Genomic DNA, 27024 nt, shown 5'->3' on the forward strand with positions numbered 1-27024 from the left:
TTAAAGCCATAAGCAGAACAATGTTTTCGCAGTTCCCTGGAAATACGAAACCCCCTTAAAGACAATATCTTCTTTATCATGGGGTCTGTACACTGCATTTTTACATCAGCTTCTTTATTAGTAAAACATTAAGTTCTATTCAGACAAGAAGGTCAAGCTCGGTGACTTACGGCTTTTTTTAAATATAGTCTTTTATATTCAGAAAGCAAACTAAGCTCATGATGAAAAAACGTCCACCTAAAATTCCAGTAGAAAAGAACCATCTGCTACATACTTCTATGGACCAAAACCTACTAATGGCTCGACCCTCCAGCTTAGAACTGTCTCACATGAGAGCAGCCCAAAGATGTAGTAAGCAAAGCTGCTGACCACCGGCATTTCTCATTTATGTCCCTTGAGCCGTAAACTTTTACTGTTCTACAAGCATGAAGAAAGTCATCTTGCCCTAGGATCTCTCTTAATTACCAGGTCATTTGACCTCATCAGAGTGCTATGTTATCCAGAAGCGCCAGGTCCGACTGTTCCCCTGCTCCAGACTTCTTGTGTATTTATGACTCCCCATGAACTACAACAATGTTTGCAAAAGAAATGAAAATTTTTGTCTGTGCATTTCACAGGATACCCTCCTCGAGACTACTTTCTTTTGCATTTCTCCCATCAGCAAAATAACCAGTTTTGCTGACTCCTTGGCTAACGGTAGAAAAACTGATTTGTGCCTCTGCCTCAGGGTCGAGCAGGCTCTTAGGAGCCAAGGCTTTGCTCTGTCTGTTCTTGGGGAACGTGAAGGTTCTCTGTGGGCTACTGCAGGTCAGATTACTGTGGTTCGTCCTGAACCTTTCACAGCTGAGCTCTGGGCCATTAAAAGTAGGGTGTGATCCTTTTAGGATCCCAAGGTTGAAAGATGCTGAGTAGCATCCTCAGAGAACAATGGGGATTGATCTGCTGCCTTCTTGTCATGATTACAACTAGAATATGTTGTCCCACCTAATGTGTCAGTCACCACATCGAATACTGTAGTTACTTTCCAAAATGTGGAAATGCACAACGGCATATTTTGTCTGTGATAGGTCTTTATATAGAATGGCATCATGCTGGTTCCCTGATACATGGAGCTTCTGAAACTCAGTCTACTGCATGAGCTAAGACGTTAGGGCACATCTTTGGGGTTTACTGTTCTAAATAGACTTATCGATAGATACAAAAGTAGGAGCCAGATACCTCTTTTTCTACAGAAAAGTTTGTGTGAAAAATCTATAGGCGGTTTATGCCTTTTGATACTTTATGTACCAATAAAACTAACATTTTGGGCCACAAATTCTAAAAGCATTGCTACTGGAATAGATCAGGACTGCTTTTGATGTTGTGTTTTGGATTCTGTGCAAATTTATGCAACTCTTTTTCATCGTGTTGTTACCATCGTCATCCCCTACAGAGGTGGTGATGATTTATGAAATATCTCTGATGATCTCTGTTGGAAAATCCTAAACTAACCATCATCCGAAAATTCACAACACTGGTTAGAAGCTGCGTAGTTTAGTTTCTGAGTATGTACGTGTTTGAAAATTGAAAACACTCAGTCTATTGGCTCAGAAGGGGTAAATTTGGGTGGGGAGGGAGAGTAGAAACATCTGCCAACCCCCTCTTCCATCCCTCTTCCTCTTTAGCCCTCATACCACACACTCTTTCAATTGTGATTTGCTGTTTTGCTTCTAGAATATAGTTTTGATCAGGATTACTTAATAAAATTAGTTCTAGGCAGCTTCCTGGAATAAAATGACCTCTAGAATGATTTTTAACAGGCAAAGTCATGAAGAAAAGAACAAGATGTGGGAGGCCTTCCTTTTAAGCTGCATATCCTAGCAATAGAAAAGTTTCTCCTCCCCGTGTTCACTGAATTTTATTTTTTTCTCCTTCAGTTCGATCTGAAAGCATTTAATAAAACAGACTCCTCCATTCCAACTATAACAACAGAATTTGCTGAAAACAAATATTTCTTGGTACAGAACTATGTCAACCAAATCTGTCAATACAGGGGAAAAAATACCTTGTAGATGGGCAGGAGCTATTAAAAACAAAACATAGGGGCGCCTGGGTGGCTCAGTCATTAAGCATCTGCCTTCAGCTCAGGTCATGATCCCAGGGTCCTGGGATCGAGCCCCACATTGGGCTCCCTGCTCAGCGGGAAGCCTGCTTCTCCCTCTCCCGTTCCCCCTGCTTGTGTTCCCTCTCTCGCTGTGTCTCTCTCTGTCAAATAAATAAATTTTAAAAATATCTTAAAAAAAACCCATAACTAGTTTTCTCTGATCTTTGATAATTTCTCCATAATTATATTTACTATAGTACTGGAATTGTTCCCTGGTCTTTTTAAATAGAGCATCAAAATTCTCTCCTTCCAGAAATCTACAACTGGTGTGTAGAGTTAAATAAAATTCTTGATTATATTTTTTTTAAAACAACAAAACTTTAAACACATGAATGGCTATTCCAGTGACTGTTCATGTGAGCTGTTATGAGTGAGAACTTCAGAACAAGCAAATGTTAAAACATATTTGTATTTAAACAATGTTTTGGCATGCTTGATTATTATTGTACTAGGTATGATTATGATTCTTTTATTAGTAGCCAGATGTTTTCCTTACATTGACCTTGAAGTTGACTGTTGACATGGTTGGGGGAAAAAACAAAATATATATTGAACTGTGTACTTTCCTTAAATGACCTGATTGACTTTTTTATCCATTAGGCCGTTGAACTTATTCAACCATATAAAATGGATGTAAGAACTGGCTTCCCAGATAGCTGATTTTTAGCCACTGTTAAGTGGAAAGAAGAAAAACAGACATGACTATAATACATCTGAGGAAAGAGATAAATTTTATAGGACTAGGGCAAGTGATGTTTTCCAAATGCTAAAACATAAATAGCCTTTGAAATTCAGGAACATATTTAAGCATTCGGATTTTATTACCCTGTCTTCCTACTCTCGTGCAGTCCTCTGACACATTCCCTCTTCTCTCCTCACTGTCTGGTGCTCCCTCGCTTCTCTCCTCCCCTGCTTCCTCTCTTTCTTAATCTCTCTTTTCACCTCCCCTTTTCCCTCCTTCATTCTTTTTATCTCTTTACTCTTCTTCCTTTTTTAAATCATGTGTAAGATGTGTTAAAGCTCTAGAGACAAAATTGAAATTCACTAGTACCTAGCTATAGCCCCATTAGGGATTAGATATTGAGATAAAGAAGGAACTAGCAGATTCTCTCCTAATGCATTGAGAGACTGAAACAGGTTTTTCTTGTCACTACTGTGTTGTATCTGTCTAATGTGTTTTACACTCCCTTCTCTGTCTAGACAGAAGTCAGCTTGCATCACAAATCTTTTCAGACTGTTTTGTGAATTAATAGCTAGTCAGCTTACTTAAGACCAACATCCGTTTGTCATATTACCTGCTCTGGCCTCTTTCTTTGACATTCTGACTTTATACTGATTGAATCCCTCAAAGGCTAGTCTGGGGCGGGGGTGGTGTGGAGGGCACAGAACACTCATTTGACAGCTCTTAATACTCAGACCCTTACTCAGCTGTCTGGAAGCAGCCACAAACTGTATTGAGTTACTTCTATAGCATTGTCTAATGGCATGCAAAATTAAAAATACTGTGTCTAGCTGGCTGGGAAATTATACACATAAAAGTACGGTGCCTTGAATACTTTCAATATGAATCTCTGCTAACCAGTGCCACCCATCATCTTAGATCTTAGATCATAGAGTCCATGTTCTGATTCTGTGATTCAGAATGTGAAGTTGATCATACTTGTTAAGTGTACTATAGTGCTGAGTTGTAGGAGAGTGATGGTAAGGAGGTTTGAGATCCCAGTAGATTGTCCATAGTTCAACGCTTAGTGCAAGTCCAGGTTCAGATGGTAGGTTGAGAAAAGTGGGTCGTGTGAAGCCTATGGTTCTCGAACTGGGGCACCACACCAAACTGACAGAGGTGCTGTCGTGTTTGACATTTCTGATGCAAACACAATGATACTCAACATCTGATAGATGCAACTGCCAACTTGAAATGGTTTAGAGTTTCAACATTAGAGCCCCCCACATTCTTCTCTGTGACATCATATCTTTTTGAAACTCAGATTTTGATGTGTATGTGTTGATAAAAAGCAAGTGCCACATGAAAGTCAATGTGGAACGTGAAATGAGGCTGGCTGTGCCCCATCTGATCTCTAGAGTTCTGCAGTACGCAACAGATGCATGTATTCATTAGTTAGTAATTGTGGTTATTTAAGAATAAAATAATACTTTTCTTTCAATTTATATGAATTTGTTTTTTCAAACAGTAACTAAATTGTTAAGACCTAAATACTTAACCTGACCTTTCAAAATAACTAAATAAATGAAGCTGTTAAGGATATCTTTTGGCTTAGGAGCACCATAAACTATTACTAAGACACTTAGGGTCCCATGGACCAAGAACCTTTGGTTTAATCTCTGGGGAGAGAGGGAAAGCTTTGAGGCACATTTGAGAGTGCACCAAAAAGAAAATGGAGTGACTCTTTGAATTCTAAATTCTCAATGCTCCTAGTCCAAGTCGTCTTCTGAACTGACCTTCTAGAATGCTGGCCTCGGAGCCTTTGCTTTCCTGGCAGAGCCTGAAGGACTTCTTTCTGGGCAATCTGAACATCCCATGAGAAAGAAAAATTGATACATGTGATATGGGAGTTTCTCCAGTGAAGAGGCCATCCACATCACCATAGCGGGAGGGCCAAAGTTGGCAAGCTCCTCTGTCTTGCTCAGACCTAATTAACTCAGAACCATGTCAGACAAGAAGAGAGAAAAGACCTCTGAAGAAACATCTATCATGGATGATACAGAAGAAAAGAAGCCACTCCCCTGAAAAGCAACTTGGATAAAACAGACTTGCAGAGAGAAGAAAATGTAAAAACAAAACAACACTCCTTTCAGATAAGAGAATCAGTGCATCCAAGAAGTAAAAATTAAAAAGCTTTTGGAAGAGGGGAGGAATGTTTGGAAAACAAAAAGTTCTTGGAATGAAAAGTTGGTAGCAGAAATAAAAGTTGAGGATATATACCACGAAGTAGGGCAGAAAGACAAAAAAGAATATAAGAGAACAAAGGTAAAAAAAAATTAGAATATGCTGGAGAACTTGCTTAAATAGACTACACATGTATAATTGGGATTCCAGGAGAGAGAACAAAGGAGGGAAAGAGATTATCAATGAAATAATTTTTTTAATTCCCCAAATTGAAAGATACCAGTTTCCAGATCGAAAGGACTCACTGCATGCACAATGGATGCAAATAAATTCACAGCAGTGTGCATCATGAAATTCAGAATATCCAGGATGAGGAGATGATTCTGCCAGTGTCCAGAGAGAAAACATCAAGTCACACAAAACTAACAAGATCAGAATGACTTAGGACTTCTCAGTAGTCAGGCTAGACACAAAGAGACAATGAAGCAAAGCCTTCTAATTCTAAAGTAAAATTACCTCCAACTTAGAATCCTATACCCTGCCACACCTTTGATTCCATATGAAGATGTAGTCAAGAGTTTACAGACTTGCAAGGTCTCAAAGGTTTCCCTCCACAACTCTTTATTTGGGTTGTGCTCTACCACAGCAAGAGAATTTACCTAGAAAGCAGGAGATCAAATGCAGGCAAGAGCCAAAGGGAGCCCGCCGGAGGGTAACAGCTGTGCGTCAGGAATGGAGGCCAAGTCCAGATTGGAGTAGTGTGATGCAAGAGACAGACTCATGGATGTTTTCATCACGAAGAGCTCATTGCCACTGCTTCGACCTTTACCCTGATGACAGAAAGGCAGGATAGTAAGCCTGACCCCAGTTCTCTTTTGTCTTGGCCTTTCATGCTCTCCCCTCCCTGCCCTGCCTCCTGGTTCAGCTAAGAACATTCATTTCATCCCTCCACCCCCACCATTCTGACTTGATCTGGTGCTGAGATTTGGAAGCTGGCCACATTGAACTTAAAAACAGAAAGCGTGAGGACGCTTACTCCACCAAACTATTCATGCTGGCTGTCCAGTTCCTGCCCACACTTAGCCCCGCCAGACTTCCGCACCGAGGTGAGCCGTAGGTTTCCCAGGACTCAGTCATGACATTGTCTGCTGATGACTCCTGTGGGGGCTTTTGTAAACTCACAGGGATGTTGAAGCCAGTTTATACCCAAAGATAGTTCCTGTGAACTTTCTCGAACAGTGACAAGTTTTTTTCTTTACGCTTATGACTCAATTTTTTAAAACTAAACACATTTTTTGAAGGGTACATATGTGATAAACATAACATAATGAAAATCAGAAGACTGATTATGCTCCTCAAAAGGAGAAGAAGAAGAAAGATTAAATTGGGGAGCACACAGGGGGCATTTCTAAAGTACTGGTAGTTATTTTATTTCTTAGACTTAATGATGGGTGCACAGGGGTTCGTTTTATCATTACTCCTTAAACTGTGCATTTAAATTAGCCCCCCCAAAATAAAAATACCCTCTAATAGTTTGCAACTGTAAAACAATCCTTTTGAAAATTGTATTTACCCACATTGAGTCTCATTTTGTTGATTTTAGTCCAGGTTCTTTTTTATCAGTTGTCTTAGACAAACCATGTGGTTTGGGAGGTAAAAGCTGGATTTCTTTTTAGTTAGGTTGGACCCCAAAGAGGAAAACAAATAAGGGCTGTGAAGGAAAGCATTTATAAAAATGTCCCCTTACTACCCAAAGGACCTAGTAATATTATCCTTGCTGCCTCATCATTTTATGACATTTGGCAAACAAAATTATTTGTATTTAACCAAGTGTTAAGTACATCAAAACTTTGAATGAAACTCAAGGTTGAATTCTGAGAGATATTTTAGGTAACCATAAAAAAAATTTATCACCAGCAAAAATAGTCTCTAGTAATTTATTCCATTCCATCAAAACTTTTCACTTAGGAAAAATGGATTAAAATGTATCATAGAGTTATTGGTAACTTTAAAAATTTCCATTTTCTAAAATGGACAGTTTTAAATATAGATAAGTAAGCCTCTAACTGCCTTTATTTGACATAAGCAGTCATTCCTTGATTTCTGTTTCTCATCAAAATGTATTTTACAGATGTCTTAAAGGTCTTTTTGTTCAAATAAGATGCTACCAGATAAAAATGCAATATAACAACCTAGCTCCTCTCATTTCCTCATGGCTTTCTTCATTTTTATAATGTCAGAACCATATGAGCCATGATGCTCTTTCAACAAAATGGGAGCCTATTGTCAGTTTGTGATGAAATTTTCCAAGAGAAGAAAAGCTGAACAACCTTTGGGGCATTTTACCTAGTACAAGTCACTGAGATGTAGCAATGCATGAAGATCACTAGAACATCCCAATGCTTTTCTTTTGTTGTTGTTCCATGAGTTTGTGGCCTTTCTAGATGTTTCATCAGCTATCAACTGTACAGGACTATGCTTTTATGCACTAGAAGTATTCCTGAAAACCCCATATAAAATAAGTATTGCTCAATCAAATTTGAAACAGTCTTTTTGTAAAACAACTGTTTACTTTTTTCCTGCAATCTAAATTTCATCCATAAATGTATTCAAAAATATTTATGGAGAGCCTGCGGTGTCAGAGATGCTGGCAACATACCCGTGAACAAAACAAATGCTTTCTGCTTTCACAGAGGCCAGAGTCAAGGGAGCGGAAGTGAACAGACATTTCACAATAAATTATTTATAGGTGTGAGCGCTGTCTCCAAGGAAAGTCTGCCATCTTAAGATTACAATACAGGTGGTGGATCTGACCAAGTCTAATCAAAAAAGACTTCTCTGAGAAAGTCATGTTGAGGTGGAAACGTCAGTTGGAGGGCTCAGAGACATAAAGGTCTGTGACTTTGCAAGGAGCAGCCCAAGAGCCAGAGTGCCCAAAGCTCAGAATGAAAGAAGAGGAGAGGCACAAAAGGAACCTGGCGAGTAGCAGCTGCCTGATCATTTAGGGTTCTGTGACCATGTCGAGGATTTGTAATCTAACCTCAAAGTCATGGAAGGATGCGGTGATGACAAAATTTCATTCTCAAAGGAGCCCTCTGGTTTAGAAGGGGCAACTGTATATATAAGCTCAGGGTTTTTAAAAATGGCATAACTAAAAATCACAATCATAGATAACCTAAGAAGGAAATTTCAAATTGTCAAGATCATCACTCCAAAACTGCTTTACGTCATGCCTGCTAGATAAGAGTTTATCCTGTTTCTGAATGTAGGTTTCAAGGCACAGAATTTGGTCTGTGTTTACAGTTAGGGCATTATCAGCTACTGAACTGGTGATGGGTATTTCTCCAAGTGTCTCCAGAAACTCCATCTTTTCAGCTGTGAATAATCCAAGGTTGAGAGAAGCCCTTTCCAGAGAGCGCCGAACGCTGGAGAGATAGTGCAGGGACTCAGGCAGTGGTGCCCCAGGCAGTAAGCACCTAGGTGCTGCTGAAAGCCAGAAAGACTTCCTAGTTCCCTGCAGCATCTGCTACAGGGAACAAAGGTGACCTCCCTCTGCCTGAAGCCCATCTCTCAGAGGACAGCCAGTCCGTGACGGTCTTTTTCCCCAAATCTCAAAAGATGAGGCTGTTCATTCCTTCTGATACCAGCATGTCCACATTTCAAGCCCTATTCCAGTATATCTTGTGTTTCTGAGGACGCACAGCATATCTCCTTCTGCAGATGAATTTCCTATTAAATTACTTGGATAGTGAGAGTAATTAAAAATTTCAGATTCAGGAAACTTGTTTCCCATCCTAAATCTTTCTTTACCTCACTAATTTTACACTGAGTTCCTTGTGCCCTGAACTAGAAAAAAAATGCAGAACAACTAGAGAGGCTTTGTCCTGTAGGGAGAAAAAAAAAAAAAGCTCATGGGAGGCAGGATGACTATTTCAGCATTTTGACTTTATCGTTAATTAACCATGACCTTAAGAGAATCACTTTGGACCTCACCTGAAGAAATGAGAGATTTGGGCTAGTCAGTCTCTAAAATCCCTTACAGTGGTGATATTCTTAGTTTTATCCTTCTCTGGTTAAATACACTTTTAACTCCTCCTGTAACCATATGTATTCAGTTAAAAAAATTCCAGTCCCTTGTCCCTTTCCAGATGCACCTCGCTTTCCAAACTGTTAATCTTATGTGATGCTCCAACTTGAATTATTTCCACATTTTTTATCTTCCTCTTCATTTGGAAGGCTAAGAACTCTGTATAGTACCTTCAAAAACACACAGGATTACCTCATACTCTCTCTTGTCCTATTGTTTTTCTTCTGGTCGGTGAACTTTTTCATCACATAATAATTGCGTACTTCAAATGTATCCGTGTCTCTCAAACCTTCACTGATTGAGACAAAGGTGAGCAGAGGTGAGCATGCCTGAATTTATACCTTCCTACCCATTACACCACAGCCCGTTTTATAGGATGTAGTCATAATTTGAGTATGATTTATAGAAACACCTTATTGAAATTATAAAACAGTATAGAGCCTAGGTACAGAATTTGAATAAATAAATGTTTCTTTGTGCTATTATCAACACTATAGCATTGGAAGTAAATATTCTGCTAATATTGAACCCAATTGGCTTTGTTTTCACCTGGGTAAAAATTGAGAAAGCCAGAAAATTATGTAGTGTTATCCATATAAATCTGCATTTGCACTGGGTATACCAAATGGGTCTCTTAAAGGTCTGTTTCAATCGCAGAATTTCAAAAACGTATATTACTCAGTGGTGAGACATGAAATGAGCAATCAAAGTCAGCTCGTCTTAAGTCTTATGAGGCCCAATGTCACCATATATAAAGCTACCTGATACAGTATAACCCAGTGTGGTCAAGTTGTATTGCCCCCAGAAGTATTCCAGTGAATTGTGGAAAAGCTGGAGCCAAATATGAGCCAATATTTTTCACAATTTCTAACACAGGAAGTCTTCAGGGATCCCATCGTCTCAAAAAGAGAAAATAATGTTATTTGAAACAAAGCAACGACATTATTAAGAACTTAAAATAACTTGTAATTAAATAAACGCCACTGAATGGAATTCATGAATGGAATATAAAGGATGACTTTTCACTTTATACTTTGTAGTTTGTTTACATTTGTTACTTTTATTTGTTTTAAAAGAGATACTTAAAGATCCTTTTAATAGGTAAAAATGTTTTTATTTTATAAGGTAGCACTTTTTTTATTCCCTCATTCCATCTTTTTCCCCAGATACTACTTTCATTAATTTAATGTGTATCATTCCAGTTTGTATTTTTATATTTTTATTATATATTTAGCTAATATCCAAAAAATATTTAATACTATGTTATTTTTTAATTTTTTTATTATGTTATGTTAATCACCACATGTTACATCATTAGTTTTTGATGTAGTGTTCCATGATTCATTGTTTGTGTGTAACACCCAGTGCTCCATTCAATACGTGCCCTCTTTAATACCCATCACCAGGCGTTATAACCCATCCCCCCACCCCCCCCCCCTCCAACCCCCCTCAGTTTGTTTTCAGAGTCCATAGTCTCTCATGGTTTGTCTACCCCTCCAATGTGCCCCCCTTCATTTTTAGGAAGGGAAAAATAAGGTAGCACTTTTAACCTGCCCCTGGTACTTTTTCTTCCAGTGTCTGAAACATAATCTATGCGTTGAGACAATTTACTAATTTTTATTACTGATCATTGAATTGAAGGAAGACCCATTATTCTACAAGTCTGAAAAGTTTGCCCTTAACTGTCTGTCAGAGAAGGAGGTTGGTAGAGAAGCATTTTCTCTTCTCCACTTATATCAACTATGGCTGCACAATACAGCATCCCCTAAATGAGTGTCTTAAAGCAGTACCCATTTGTTTAGTTCATAATTCCGTGGGTCAGCCATTTGGCTTGGCCTCAGCTGGGCAGTTCTGTGGTCTGTGTCAGGCTTTGCCAACCTCAGTTGGACTACCAATGTGGCTGTGGTCAGCTTCAAGGTTGGCTGGGAGTGAGTTAGTCTAGGTTGCTGTCTGTTGGAATGGTTGATCTCTCTGCTCTGTGTAGCCCTTCTTTCACTGACCAGCACAGGCTTATGCACCTTGGAGCTCAGCAGGATTCCAAGAGATAGAACAGAAGTGAGCAAGGTCCCTTGAAGACCCCTGACCAGCATCACTTCTGCATTCTAGGTTAAAGCAACTTACAAGGCCAGCCAGCTGAAATTCAGGGATTGGGGAAATAGATCGTACCACTTGATGGAGTTGCAGAGTCACATTACACACATCTGCACTCTGCGTGGATGTAGAGAGGAAAATAATCGAAGCCATTTTTGCAAAAAGTCTATAATACAAAGTCTTACACTGCCCACATAATATGGGAATAATCAATACGGTCTCTTTTTTTGTGGGAATCAGAAATATATCCCTTCTCTTAACATTTACTAATATCTATTTTATTGGTAAAATATAGATATTCAATTTAAAAATAGTTAATACACTCTAGATCTAGCTTTTTAATGCTAACAGTTTCTATTTACTGGCAGTAAAGCATTTACTATGTGCCAGGCAGTGTCCCAAACACAGTGTCTAGCCTGTTACAAGAAGAGGTGGTTGTTAGGAGTATGGAATCTGGAACCTGACTTGGCTTGGATTCTGATTTTACCACTTGTTAGCTATGTCACCTTGGCAAACTAATTAGCCTTATGGTGCTGCAGTTTCCTATCAATAAAATGGGCTAATAATATTACATCTAATTGTAAGGTTAATAAAAGGATTAAATCTATTTTCAGTGCTGGTAACTGTACCTAGCACCTGATGAGAGCTTTGTAACAGTCGGCTGTTGTCATGGTCATGCTCATCATCCCCCACAGTAACCCTGTGATGGTTAATTCTATGAGGCATGATTAATCCAAACCCTATAGGTAGTTTCTGTTATTATCTCCATTTTACAGAGAAGAACACTGAAGTTCGGGGGGCTTGACTAAAGTCACAGAAGCAGGATATGGCAGGACCCTTACTCAAGCCCCAGTAGCAGTTTCAAGTCTGGGCTTTTCACACTTCACAGCACAACACCACCACACTGTAGCAATAGCTTCCAAAGTAGTTGTCTGCAGTCCCAGCATTGACATATTTTGTTATTTTCCTCATTGTCAGCATTTCAGAGAAGGTTGATTTTCCCCGCTAATTGCTTTTCAGCTGAGCCAACGGAAAAGGCAGCCGCATTGAAGTTGAAGGAACTTCCGCATATACTTAACTAAACTGGGCAGGAGGAGAACGGAGCTGGTGTCTACTGAGCATCTTTCACATGCCAAGTGCAGGGATATACCCTTGGCAAATATCTTAATTTATCTTCACAGATACCCCATTAGGTATATATTGTCCTCATTTTATAGGTGAGGAAACCAAGGCTGATCTTGCCTCAGGCACAAAGGATGAGTCTGATGCCAAAGCTTTGGCCCCTGTGCTGAACTGCTAAATTCAGTGTAGAGAAACTCTATTGTGAATACTTTGTAAAGAGATTGTATGGTACTTGTTACCTGATTTGCTTGTTTTAGAAAGGCAGAGGCTCTGACCTCTTCAAGATGATCTTGTGGTTTCACTCAAATGAGTTATTCTCTTCTCTTCCCTTCCAGAGGAGATCTGTACCCTAGTTATCGCTGAGACTTTCCCCGAAGATGCAGGGATTTTTACATGCTCGGCAAGAAATGACTACGGATCAGTAACCAGTACTGCCCAGCTGATTGTCACCTCAGGTATGCGAGGAGTAAAACATGGACTGGGTTCTGTTCCTTAGCACTTAAGTGTGTGGTTCACCACCGCACAAAGAACTACCCCAGAGGAGAGCTCAGCCTTTAGGAATGCTTGCTGCCCCTCCAGGAGTTATCCTAACAACCAGTGTCTCATCATGAAACAAAGGCTTTGGGGGAGGGGGAATGGAAGTGGAGATGAAAAACAGAAAGATAATGACAGTGTAGCAACTGAACACACAAGGGGCTATTTTCTAAGTCATGCAACTTGGTCTTGGAAACAATGGATCCGGTTTCCTAACATCCTCATGCTAACCCAGAATCATGCTGACAGCAGAAAGCCACCTCTGAATCAGAGGTGCGGTCGCTGTTCTCAGCAGTGCCAACTGAAGAGCTGGGACTTGTACAAACAAATCATTGTTTAAGCCACGATGGAAACTTCTGAAAAAGTAATACAAGATAAACCTAATGTAACTTGGAGAAGCTGTAAAGACCTTAGAAATCAAATTTCATTGAAAATGGGATGTAACTCTGATACGAAAAACTAAAGCAGTATAAGCAGTGTATTATACTGTTAAGGCCAATATTCAGAACTATCTGGATTTTTTTTTAAAGATTTATTTATTTATTTGAGAGAGCAAGACAGAGCATGAGTGTGGGTGGAGGGGCAGAGGGAGGGAATCTCAAGCAGACTCCCCGCTGAGCAGGGAGCCTGATCTCATGACCCTGAGATCATGACCTGAACCGAAACCAAGAGTCGGACACTTAACTGACTGAGCCACCCAGGTGCCCCTGGATATTTTTTTTAAACTCAGAAATGTACCACTAGCAAGGGCAACCTGAAACAGCAGAGCTCCTGGAATGTACTCAAAAAATAGTCCTTTATTTTCTTATAACTTTAGTTGACTATTTTCTGCTATTACTAATTAGCTTTAGCCTACTTTTATTGTCTCATCACTGTTATTTACTTTACAGTAGTTTTTAAAATAGTGCTTCCACCAAGCCTGGCACATAGTACATACAATAGGGAATCAAGAAATGGGCCGTGGCTGCTGAGACAGACTTGGGGAGAAGGACCAAGCTGCACTTTGGTCTCTCTGGAAAAGTGAAAAGTTGGTGCTAGGTGGCAGCAGAGGCACAAACAAGACTGGCTTAAGGATATTAGAAGAAAAGAAAGATATTAAGAAAAGAAAGATAAAGTTCACCGGATGGGTGATGGAGTGGATCTGAATCAGTACTTTAAATGGGAAACAGACAGACCACAGTTGGAGCTGCAGAGCAGGGAGGATCCCGGTGTTCGATTCAGAGGTGGCTTGAGACTGTCCCATCAAATGGGCATCACGGGAGTGCGGTGCTCCAACAACATGGCTGAAACTCTGGGCTCTAAACGTTGATGTGGCAAAGATTGGTGTGCAGTATTGCCCATTTTCATCTGGGGTGCATCTGCTGTAGGCCGAATGTAATCAGATATTTTTTGAGCTTTCAGTTGACCTCAGTAAGCATTTTTTGAGTACATTGCAGGAGCTCTGCTGTGCTCTGGGCAAGGTGAGGAATCCAAGGATGACACGATCTTATCTCAAGATGCTTTCAGTTTGTTGAGAGCTAACGAGTCCGTTTCTTTTGTACTGGATTACAGCCGTGACAGTCATCTGAATTAGAAAAACATTATAAATGAGATCATAAGACATTTTACTTAAATTCAGAATTCTGCTTTCCTTAGATTTAAATAGAATGAATATCCATTACCTACCGCATAAAGCCTGTATCATTTGAGCTAATGTCCATGAGGCATAGGTAGGATGTTCATTCGGATCCGCGGGCTGCAGTGTGAGCCAACAAAACAAATTAGTTGATATTATTTGTGTTGTCATTTTTGTTTTTTTGTTTTTTTTTTTACCAACTTCTGTGTTTAGATGTTGTTTGAAATTTGTTAATGAATTGGTAGCTGGTCTCCCCACTTGTGGGCCCAATCAGGAAATGAAACAGGTAGCAGTCCCTGAAAACCAGTTTCGAAGAACCAGACCCCCAAGTTGGCTTTGCTTGTGCATCGTATGAGAGAGCAGGGGAGCTACCTTTTCTTTAACAACTTAGTGGGGCATAAGGGATTCTCAGGTAGTCTCTGACAGCATGAAAATAACCGTTGAACTATAGCATCTTATTATTTCTTCCTCTCTCCCCCCTTCTTTAGCCAACACTGAAAACTGTAACTATGACTCAGTGGGAGAATCCAACAATGATCACTTCCAACACTTTCCACCTCCCCCTCCAATCTTGGAGACGAGTTCCTTTGAGTTGGCTTCAAAGAACCCATCTGAGATCCAGCAGGTGAACAGCCCTGAGTTAGGACTCGGCATGGCAGCCCTTCAAATGCAGTTCAATTCTGCTGAGCGGGAAGCAAATGGAGTCCATCCCAGCCATGGAGTAAACGGACTGATGAACGGCAAAGCGAACAGTAATAAATCTCTTCCAACACCAGCTGTCCTACTTTCACCCACTAAGGAGCCACCACCTCTGCTTGCCAAACCAAAACTGTGAGTATTTCTGCATGGTTTTTGTAATACTTTCCATACCCCTGCTAAATTGCCTTTCTGGCCAGGGAAAGCCTTTTGCCTGGACTCAGCTATATGGCAAGTTGCCTTTTCTGCAGGCAAGTCGTCCCTGGCTGATGTGACCTTGCTAACAAGGTGGGGTGGGGTGTCCTTCAAAAATATAAAAGATGCCTAAAAATGAAGAAGGTAAATGAGAAGCTTGGTTAAATGTACCCTTTGCTAAAAGTCATAACTGGTTTCAGCTGTAAAAATATCTGTTCATGGTGTGGCCTTCCAATGTATAGCAAGGATGTAGCCACTCCTCAGAGGTGATGGGAAAAGAGATCTACTTTGAGCTCGCTATTTTAAAAACATTTACAAATGTCTTAAATTTAAGAATCAGTAAGGAAATCTGATAGAGATAATCCTGGGAAGACTGAAAGCTGAGGATGGAAATTCAGTGTGCAGAACCTGAGGAGGGGAGTGAACCCAGAGATAACAGGCCCCTCAGGAAGAAGAGTGCCGCTTACCACGCAGCCTCCTTGGCTTTGGAATTCCATAGAACTGTTTATTTCCATGAATACCACCTTCATATTTGACATCCATTATTTTCTTAGGATGGTAAACCTTGCATGAACTGTCTTCATGGGCACCACACAGCAGAGAGTTGTTATGAATAGAGCCATTACGATGTCAGAGAGTGGCAGAAATCAGTGAGCTCAATAGGTTCTGTCATAGCATAATGGACTTGAATTACTGCCCTGATAGAAGTCAGTGGAGATGCCATATTTAATGTATACATACCTATGAGGTCACGTTCCCATGAGAATGAATTTGCCAGAATCTAGGAGTTATTGTTTCCCTAGGGTTGAACAGCCTACTCTCATCTCTCTGTCATCAGCTCATTTGTTAGAAATGTTAGAATGTATACGATATTTTCAATTAGAATGTCTTACATTTGTACATCACTTTGTTTACTCTGATTTCATGAGCCTTGTTAGACTAATCAAATAAATCAGCCACAAGAATGTGTTAAGTTAGCAAATGGGCAGACAGTTTTAGAAGAATAAACTTCTGGACAATCTTGTGTTGCGGTTTCCAAAATCTGTCTATTACTACCCTGCACTTCATTTTGCATTTAGGCCAAGCTCGTTTTTCAGGTAACAGAGCTCCTAGGTGTGTATACAGTGGTGTGAAAAATAGCAGGTGAACACTGAATACCTGTGCCCCGGCTCCCCTGAGACGCTGAGCAGGTAGAATGAACTGAGACGTGGCAGCCTTACAAGAGGATTATACCCTGGTAGCTCCAACCCATAAAATTAATTGCCGCTGCTGACTCCTTTTACCTTTGGATTTTGAATATGTATTTGTAGTGCTTTTAATGAAACGAGGGACCTGCTCTCCTGGGGAAGACTTTTAATGATGAGGACCTGACTGTGCTCTTGATTAAATGAAGTGTATCTACCATAATGGCTATCATAAATTGGATATGAATCACAGGAGAGCAAACATGAGCTGTGAACAGGCGTTTACAGCCCTTCTTCTCTCGGGACTTTCAGCAGCTCGTCAGCTCATGGCTCTGCTTTACAGAGATGCTAGTGTGTGTGGTGAGGGTGGGGTGTGTCTACAAAAGAGAACAGTTCTGTGTTTAATGAGAAGAGGAGTAACATAGGGGCACCTGGGTGGCTCAGGCGGTTGAGCTTCTGACTCTTGATTTCGGCTCAGATCATGATCTCAGGGTTGCAAAATCGAGCCCTGCGTTGGGCTCCTTGCTCAGCAGGGAGTCTGCTTGAGATTCTCTCTCTCCTCCCTTTGCCCCTTCCCGCACTCATGCTCACGCGCTCTCTCTCAAATCAGTCTTTAAAAAAAAAAAAACATGAGGAACTTAAGTACAAGTTTAAAGAGTGACACCGTGATTTGCTTATTAGTCAGATATTCAATACAACATAAGGTAGAGGATAAATGGATTTTAGTGTTTAATATACATAAAGGGGTTACTCCCTGCCTCCTGAGGAAATTTAGGGAAAGGCAGAGAGTGCCTAATCACAAAACCTGGTAGCTTAGAAATAACATTACTTGTACCAAGTTTTACCGCTGTTTTTTTTTTCCCAAATCTTTATGTACTTAAGTATATCCTTAGAGTATCACTTAATTCTTTTCATATTGTATTATTACCTGCCGTTTACTAGATAGAAAATAAAATATGTGATGACACCTTCAAAATACATAGTTTAAAGTTTTCTTATGAGGTATGATACTTTTTTGGATTCGTTTTAATTACAAAGTAAATGCATGCTTGATGTGCCAATTCAAACAATAGGAAGTAATTAAAGAAAAAGTGAACGCTATTTGCTTTTCTTCTTCCATCCTGCCTTTTTGAAGTTACCAGTGTTACTTGTTTGGTCTGGTCTTCCACTCCTTTTGTATTCTCGTGGTATTTTCTGAAAAGTTTTCTCATTGTTTTAAAAGTGGTATCCATTGATAGAGGAGTGCTCTATCATTCCATGGAATGACATCTGCAATAACTCAGAATGGCATTGAAGTTATTGATGAGGACCACAGGTAACTGCCAAGTACATTCTTACACGTGTCTATTTCTTTTTGGACATTGGGGAGAAAATGAAATTTTGCCTCTTATTGTTGGCAGTAAAAAAGTATGCATTGCTCTAATCTTTTTCCATTAGCCTGTGATTTTATTCCCTTTCATGAAAGGAGAGGCTTATATTTTGGGAATTCATGGTATTTCATTCTTCTGAATCATTTGTAATCAAATAGGAAACAATTAGGAGGGGGCAAATAATAGGAATTAAAACATTTACTCTTGGAATAAACTAACCCAAAAATCATGTTTGACTTGTCAGATTCCTGAGGAAAGATCATTTTCAAAAAGAAAATCTCTTTGCGTTTTTTCTCTCAATAGTTCCAATACTGATCATGAGAAGAAAAAAAAAAAATCAAGGACTAAAGTGGAAAGATAGAAATGTCATGAATTTTCTTTAGCAAAGTCCAGCCCTGATCCCTTCTAACCCAACTGAAGTCCTCACCAGTAGCTTTGCAACCCTCCCAGACCTCCAGCTAAGTCTGCCCTACCTGCCTGAGGGCGAGTTTCCCTGCTTAGTGTCCTGTTGGCATCCACTTCGGTTTCTGCATCTCTCAGTGTCTTTGTCTCAGATACTGTCCCTCAAGTGTAAGTTTAACACGATTCAATATAGACTGTTCAGTAAGTGCATAACTTTACCACTTGCTGTGGGAACAGAAGTGCACTTAGAACACTACACAGGAAAAAATTCATAAATGAGAGTTACTTATGTGGCTTAATGTCTGATACTCAAAATCTTCTATCACAGTGCGAAGAAAAGAAGCAACATGATGCTTAAGTCATATTTCTTATCACAGAAAAAGAGAAAGGAATAAATATAAACCTAACTTGCGAACTATTTGTTACATTATTTTCCTTGTTCGGAGTGCACCATATATATCTATTGCCTCCCACTCTCTGCAAATTATGTCTGAAGATTCAAAATAAACATAGAGCTCAGTTTGTTAATAGGAAACAAAATCCCTGCTTCTCTTTCATTCCTGCCAAAACACAGTTCTTCAAAGGCATGGATATGCATGAGATCCCCAGGAATAAACCCTAGAGGAAAACTTGGGAATGCCAAATTTAGTAGGTGATTTGCAAAGCATATAGGAAAGCATGGTCATGTTTTTCCACTGAGCTCACCTCCTGAATTAGACCAAACAATATCTAAATAACATGCTGCTTTCAAATCCTATTTGCTTCTTTCTTTTTAATATTCTTCCTGTCTTGTGGGAGGGAGGTAGAATATAAACTTGTGTAAGAAGCAAAATGAGAAGTCCAACGGGAGATTTCTAAAGGGTGAATCAACAGTCAAGTCCTTGCACCCAGAAACAGGACAAGTCAGCAGATAAGATGATACATGTTCGCCACCCTGGTGCTGGTATTATACACCTTAGCCTGAAAGTCCATGCCCTTTGACTGGAAGGATGATAAGGAAATGTTTTTCCGAATTTTTAACACGCTTAATTAACAGCTAAGCTAGGTATGGATTTAACTCTCTTTGCTCCTATTCTTACTGCTTTCTCTTCCGCTGGCCTCTAAAGAGAAAACAGCAGCATCATTTCCTATCTGAAAAGGGTAAAATGAATCAGGCTTTTTGAAAGAGTGGCGTTTCACTACCTTTGGTTCTGTCTTTGTCCTTTCCCTCAGTCCCACCCTTAGACACCTACTTGCTCCGGCAGTTCTCGTCTCAAGAGAGGGGGGCATGTTCCATAAACTCTTTCGTACTGAGGTCCTGGGGATCTTGTGCATCACGGCAGTGCAGCTGTGGACTGATAAAGCAAAGCCGCATCTTCATGCTAATAAGCGATTATAAGCAGCGTGTGTCGTCAGAGACCCGTCCTTTTCAATGCGTGCACGGGGACAAGAATGCTGTGTTGGGGAGATCGAAGAGGAGGAAAGAGCAGCCTGTATCCCTCTCTTTATCAGTGATTGAACTGCGCCCGGCTTGCTATATTTGGAAGTTCCTTAAGGTTCCCTCCACACTTCAAGCACAAGTTGTTCCCTTGCCTGGAATGTTCTACTCCCCAGAGTGTTCTGCTACGAATAGCTGGCTCCTTCTTGCTTTCGACTCCCAGCTTAATGTCACCACCTCCCCTGACCACCTCACCTAAAGCTAATTCTCCAGCTATTCAACCCAGCTGTTCTCCAATAAATCATCCTCTTTCATGACCGCAGAGCATGTAACTCTTTCTGATAGCTTCCTATTGACTTCTTGTTAGTGTGTGTCCTGCTTTTGCCCCACTACTATAATGTAAGCTTTTTGAGAGTAGGAACCTTAACCGTTTTTCACCAGGACCTAGATCAGGGCCTGGCATGCTCAAAAACATTTCTGAATGAATGAAGCAAGAACAGACCAACAAAAAGGAAGAGCAGGGCCTCCTGTGATTAGAGCAGGCCTGTTTGTTCTATTTAACTTCACACCTAGATGTGCTGTGAGACTTTTGTTTTCAAACCTTACCAGTTCCAGAATTTTTCCACCTAGTCATACTTTTGCAGCTGACCTCATTCACCTTATACACGGAATGATATGAAGAACTAAATAAGAATCCTCTGGACTAAAATACGTTGGAAAAGTTTGTCCAGCCAAGTTACTCAATTTAGGGACCCTTTCAACTCCTCCTCCTTTTCGCCTGTGTTCTCATTTCATTAACATCTTACTTTAAAACATCCTGGAGAAAGTGAGACATTTGGAAGGTCTAAGAGGACATTTTCCCTCTCTAGTACATACTTACAGTGTCTGTTGGCTACAACACAATCAAACTGCTAGTTCAAGGTGTGTGTACTTGACATGTTAACACCCCCAGCAGATGCCAGACTTTTGATGAAAGGCTGAGAGCTTCTGTGCTACTCCCTTCCTGTCCTGTTGATGTTGGACTGCTGCTCAAACTCCAATGTGTGGCTTCGTCAGTATGACTTAGAAAGTTGAACATTTTTCCATCCTTTAACCTCTACTAATTGGGAGGCAAGAACTCACTATATCACTGACATTAGAATATAAATGGTTTCCTGGGTTCTATTCTATAAGCATTACCTTCTAGGTTTAACACGCAGGCAAGGAGAAGATCAACACAACAGTTTGGGGCAAAATAAGCAACAGAGGTCAAAGAGATGCGGTCATCAAGCAATTGTGAAGAGGTCCTTAAATGTACATAAACGTATTTAAGAATCTAGCACTTTGCATTCTCTCACTGTTAATTGAGCATCTGCAAAGTGTTGGATAATGCTGGGTGCTGAGGACACAAAGATGAGAAAGACAAAAGCATTGCCTTTGAATATCTATAATTTAGTGATCTCAAAGATCATATTGGCAAGAACGCACACAAGAATTCTATACATCTTTTAACATTATGTAAATCTTGTAGACCAATGACGGATTCCTAAATTAATTTCAGTGCAATGCAATTACCTTCTCTTCCCAATTTGAGGTTTGGAAGATAAGCCATTCTGCTTTTGATCCTGAAAACCTAATAGGCGCCAGCTTCCATTTCTGGTTAAATGGTTTTTGTTATCTGCTGAGTCTAGTCGTATAACAAAGCAGTTTAGTAGTAGAGAAAGTGCAAACTATGAAACCAGAAGGACCTTCAAAATAATATTAGGGCCAAAAAAAAAAATAGGGCAGAAAGTAGTGTTTTCCATTTGTTATAAAATCACGTGCGCATGCACGTGCGCGCGCGCGCACACACACACACACGCACACGCACACACATTCACCAGGCACATTGGAGAATGGTGAATAAGGAATGTGGGCAAGATCGTGGCCCCAATCCTGTAGCACCTGGCTATGCATGCAGATAGGCTCATCAATATGATGATGACTTTGTATGAACAGTGTTGGTTGGTGTTGGATCACTTTAAAAACAACCCCTCCCTGAAATGGAAAATTCAATCAAGGAACTTCCTGAAGTGTGAAACCTTTAACTAAGGAATGACATTTTGATGTATTCTTCCTCATGATTTTTTCATGTAAAAATTGGCTCTGACACAGTGTCACATTCTTAGATATTAGAATAACAGTTCTTTGCCATGCTAGTGTTTTGGTGAATGTAATGTTTTAAATACATTTCCAAAAGGAGGTTGAGTCATTTATATGGCTAGTAGTCTTATTTGGTGTCTAAAATATAGTTGGAAATACTTCCAGATACCCTATGTACATTCAAAGTGGTACTCAACCACCTGTAAGAAATACTATATGTATATCAAATAATTAGATGCTTTCCAAGAAAGAGTACCACGATAGTGCAATATTTCTTCAACATTTCCATCTCCTCTTGCCTCAGTATGTATGAGAGTTCCTTTAGTGATTACAAAGTAAGTTGAAAAAAGTCCATGTCGGGTAGGGGCCTTTTTGAAGGGAGAGGGCTCAGCTCAGAGATCAGACGGAGCCACATATGAACAGCATGCTCAGAGATGATGCCTTGGATCTCCTGTCAAAATAACAATGTAGTGTTAAGCCCCCCCCCAAATAGAAACAGTTATATATGCAGCTTAACATTAATTTTATGAAAAATAAAATCTTAAACCAACTAAAATGTGTATTTTTATTAGAAGGAAATACATCAAAATAATGCCATTGGTTCTCTGGTGGAGTTTTGAGCAGATTATATTTTGTTAGTTAATCATGGGTTTCCAACTTTTTTTTTAAGATTTTATTTGAGAGAGAGAGAGAGAGAGACAGAGATAGCAAGAGAGAGCAGGAGCAGGGAGGAGACAGAGAAGCAGGCTCCCCGCTGAGCAGGGAGCCCAGTGTGGGGCTCCATCCCAGGACCCTGGGGTCATGACCTGAGCTGAAGGCAGATGCTTAACCGACCAAGCCACCCAGGTGCCCCAGATGCTCCAGATTTTCAACAATAAGGTTTATTACATTTGTAATTACAGAGTATTCTTTTGAAGGAAATAAACACTTCTAATTCTGTCTCCTCCATCCTCCCTTCTGCATTTAACGTCAGCTCATTCTTCTCTTCATCATAGATGCTCCCTGCTCAGTAAGAATAACCAAGCTCAATTTTGAGCAAGTTGGAAGCAGAATGTTCTGGCACTGAATGCTCTCACTTTCCCTCTTGGAGCTCCTCTCTTCTAGGAGCCAACGGCTTCAGGATTCCATCTGGGTTTCTAGAACCCACCTTAGGAAGCCCTCCCCAGAAAATGTCCTAAACTCCAAAATGACTTTGCTTTTCCATGAATGCTTTCTCTAACACCCCCACACCAACCCAAACTCCCATTCTTTCAGTTGTACATCTCAAAAGTGACAGGAATAAGATAATTTTTCACCTTAAAGCCAAAAATAAGCCAACTGTTTTGAAAACCAACGTTTAACATATAGTCCATAGAAGGCCTTCCACAGAAAGGAGGATGAAAACTTTTCCCTCAGAAGCAGCAGTGAAGGGGAAAAGATGTGGGAATGGAAAACTGAGATTCCAAGTCAAATAACACTATTACCAGTAAAATAGGTGATGAAGGCATTTGCTGAAATAGGAAGGATAATTGTGGTAAGCGTGAAATTAAGAACAGTGAAAAAAGCTGAAGACAACTCTGAGAAGTGATCAGGAGTACCGAGAAAGGAGTCACACATTTCCTAGCAAGAGTGAGAAACCTATATTAGACTCAGTGAGCATGTTTTGTGACTTTATTTCAATCATAATCTGTACTCTGAAGGGAGGAACTGGCAAGATGCAGAAGTATAATATTTAAAGTCATGGTCCTCAAGAAGTGTTATTGAAATCCTTATTCAAGCCGTATGTGGTGTCAGAAAGGAAATGGTAAGCCAGATCAGGACTTAAGGGGGGAAGAGCTACGACTCAAGAAAATGGAAGTAACAACAAGAAGGGAAAATGACCCAAAGGGAGAGTGAGATGGGAAGATGGGGAAAGGGACCAGGGGTTGTGGTCAGAGGACTCTGAAAGGTCAAAATCTTAAGAAAGAATGAACCTCCAAGTGATGAAGGAATTTCAGAGATTATCTGTGTGCGTGGCTAGTTGAGGTGGAAGTTAAAGTCATCACAGTAGAGGAAGTGGTCAAGGACCCATGAAGTCAAGATGTTAGAAGGAACTGAACGTGGATGATGGCCAAAGGTGATGGTGGGAAATGAAAGGCTAAACAGTAGAGTCATTGAGAAAAGAGGAAATGGCTGAGGTTGTTGGTGACAGGCAAGGAAGAGAGAGATTGTAGGTGGAGCACAGACTTCAAAAGAGAAGCAGATGTTGGGTGATGATGGCAAAACTGTTGTAAGAAAAGCGTTGGGAGGGGCACCTGGGCGGCTCAGTCGGTTAAACGTCTGCCTTTCAGCTCAGGTCGTGATCCCGGGGTCCTGGGATGGAGCCCCGCAACGGGCTCCTTGCTCAGTGGGGAGTCTCCTTCTCCCTCTACCTCTGCCGCTCTCCCTGCTTGTGTGTGCTTTGTCTCTCTGTCAAATAAATGTAAATCTTTAATAATAAAAAAAAGAATAACATTGGAAAACAGGGAGCATATGGGGCCCTCCATGCTTAAAGAAGGTCATGATGAAGTTCGTAACCTCATCAAGGGAAGAGATTTCAGTTAAGTCAAAAGCATTTCTGATGAGAATGGAAAGTGAGGATGTTGGTTAGAAACAGTCAAAGAATCTCATAGACAACAGAAGGAATCTGGAGAAGGATCTAAGGGACAACTAGAGAACGAAGAACAAGGAGACAGCTGTAGGGGAGAGGTTTGCATCCCAGGAGGTAAGCTGAGAAAATAAGAGAACGAGAATATCCTGGGGAATCACTTGCCGTTATTTCATGAAGATTATTTGTAGTTGGAAGCTGATAGAGCCATTTCCAGTATAATCTGCACTTCTTTTTAGTGCCCTATGTCAGTTACGTTTCAGCACCACGATCCATTTTACGGTTCCTAAACTTTTCTATTATGAGGCTGACCTTAATTGGGTTTTTATTGAACAAGCCTATTTCCTATATTTGGATATTTTGAAACAATTGTTCTCAATTAACGAGTCTCTCATCCATATATATTGGATTTCACTTTGTGTCTTCAACTTTTACTACTGGAGAATTTATTTCTGTGTACTTTGGGCTAAAATACAGTAGGTTGCCAATTTTTTACCATTGATTTTTTTTTTTTTTTTTGCAAATGTATAAATTTTTCATTCAAACTAATACATCACCTAACGGTGAGAACATTCGTAACAGGGAGGTTTATTTTAGTTGGTTTCTATTACATGTGTAAAAGCAGACGGTTCATTTTCTCAACAAACCTAAGAATGACTACTTCCTTACTTGACTAAAGTTATGATTATACAGACCTTGTGGATAACACTGGAATCTATGTAGATTTTTGAAAATCTCTTCCATATGTGGCAAGGAATTAGATATTCTTTCATTTGGTTTTAAGAATAATTCATATATTAAGCTAATTCAATAAACTATGCAGATTTTCATGAAACGAGTTGGCTGGAAAAATCACATGTAAGTTGAACACATAAATTTGCTTCATTATTCAAAAGGGAACTGTAAATTGCAGAGTCTCAAACTTTGCTATACTAGGTTCGTGTCTTCTGACCTCGGGATGTGAAGGTTCCCACAGGTATAATACCGCCTGCTCTGTTTCTGAAGGCTTCTGTGAGTATGCACATTGATTGTAAAGGTTCTTAATCCTGCTCAGAGGAAATGCCCCAGCAAATCTATCCATCTACTTAATTTCTACATCCACATTCCCACTGTGTTCGCTCTACCCCATCACTGTGTTTGCTCTACCCCATCCCAACCTTGAAAATGTATTTGCTCTGTGCCCTGCTCCATTTCACAGTGTTAAGTCTGTTTTTTTTTTTTTTTTTTTTTTAAAGTGGAATGATGGAGGTATCTACAGTGGGTAACATTTGAGGAACTCTAGATGAGAGCCTCCTGATATGAAGCTAGTAAAACCATGGAATCACCAATATACTATCCAAATATTTTTACTTTACTATGTATGTCAGGAACCAAAAAGAGTTAGGTGCTATTCCTTTTCCTCAGAAGAGTTTATAAATAGGTCAAATATGGGTAATTATATGCCTCAGCTATAATTTTAAACTTGCTGCTTTCCTAGTAATTGGCATTAAATGTGAAGGTTGTGAAAGATTTCTGGAAAGACCACAAAATTTTCTTGTCCTCATTTCTTTCTTTGTTCAAATAGTTCATATGCCATCTGGTTTCAGGAATGTATCATTATATTTAATGTTTGTAGGGAAAAAAAGGCATAAAAGATGGCCCGAGTTCAATGCAGTGCAAAGTAAAAAAGTCTTTTGTTCTCTGTACTTTCTAAAATCAAGTTTATAGTTTGGACTTCCATATAGTTCTAGCCACGGGGGAAATCCTTGCTCTGGATGATTGTGTTTTCATGACTCGTGCTCTCCGCTCCTTCATAGCTCTTGCTTTCCTCAAAGGGCATCCTTTAAAACAAATGTGAAATGATCACATTTATTTGTATTCTAACACAAAGCAATTTTACACAGAGAGGAGAGGATTATTCATGATGAAGCATTCTAGAATAACATCAAGAGTTCCACTGCATGTTTTTGTTCTAATTATTCTACCATTAAAGAGCAGAATTATATTTGGTTGTGTCATTATTAAAACTTTCTGATACTAAACAGCTGCCTTACTAGAGAAAAGTCTATTAAAGAATTTTTTGTTTTTACCAAAACTTGGCAGAGGGAGGTTTCTAAAAGCAATTGCATGGCTCCAGAGCATCCTTTTGCTTGAAAAGTTGATTTACACTGAGGACCCTTGTCCCCATTTCACCAGGATAGCAGCTAGAGAGAAATTTGCATTTTGTTATTTTGCATTATAACCAATGAACAAAAGCTGCCTTTGTTGACTCTGAAGTTCTGCCTGGTGCTCTACCGTGAGCAACCGTTCTGCTTTTGCTTTGTAGCTGGTGTCATATCTAATCTGCTGTCTTCTCTGACTGGAAGATCTTCGAGTAGATGAAATGCAGGCAGGCAAATATGCAGACTTGAACCTGCCCCAAACATAGAAATATGGATTTGAATGGAATGAGGAGAATGTGAAGGGTCCGTGCTAGCAGGAGGTATCTAAGATGTCTGCCAATTTGGAGTGTTTGGGGGAGCCCATCCTGTGACTCTACATCTGTGTCGTGGGGCTGAGTGGGAGGTCGGTTTGAGTTAAGTTAACATTTTTGTAAGTGCATAACCTCTGAAAAGTGA

The 27024-nt window shown here is 40.0% G+C and overlaps 1 protein-coding gene across 10 annotated transcripts in view; it reads left to right on the top strand.

The window, feature by feature from the left end:
• The window catches only part of PALLD (palladin, cytoskeletal associated protein), a 419708-nt gene that overhangs the window by 195355 nt on the left and 197329 nt on the right, over window positions 1-27024 (top strand). For all 10 annotated transcript variants that reach the window (XM_073892470.1, XM_025874433.2, XM_073892474.1 and 7 more), the window contains 2 exons: window positions 12624-12743; window positions 14926-15268. In XM_073892470.1, the coding sequence (XP_073748571.1) occupies window positions 12624-12743; window positions 14926-15268 (463 nt within the window). The remainder of the gene's footprint in view (window positions 1-12623; window positions 12744-14925; window positions 15269-27024) is intronic.

This window comes from Callorhinus ursinus, unplaced genomic scaffold (assembly GCF_003265705.2).
Source record: "Callorhinus ursinus isolate GAN/ISIS: 27379988/994484 unplaced genomic scaffold, GSC_fseal_2.0 scaffold4, whole genome shotgun sequence".
NCBI classification, from domain to species: domain Eukaryota; kingdom Metazoa; phylum Chordata; class Mammalia; order Carnivora; family Otariidae; genus Callorhinus; species Callorhinus ursinus.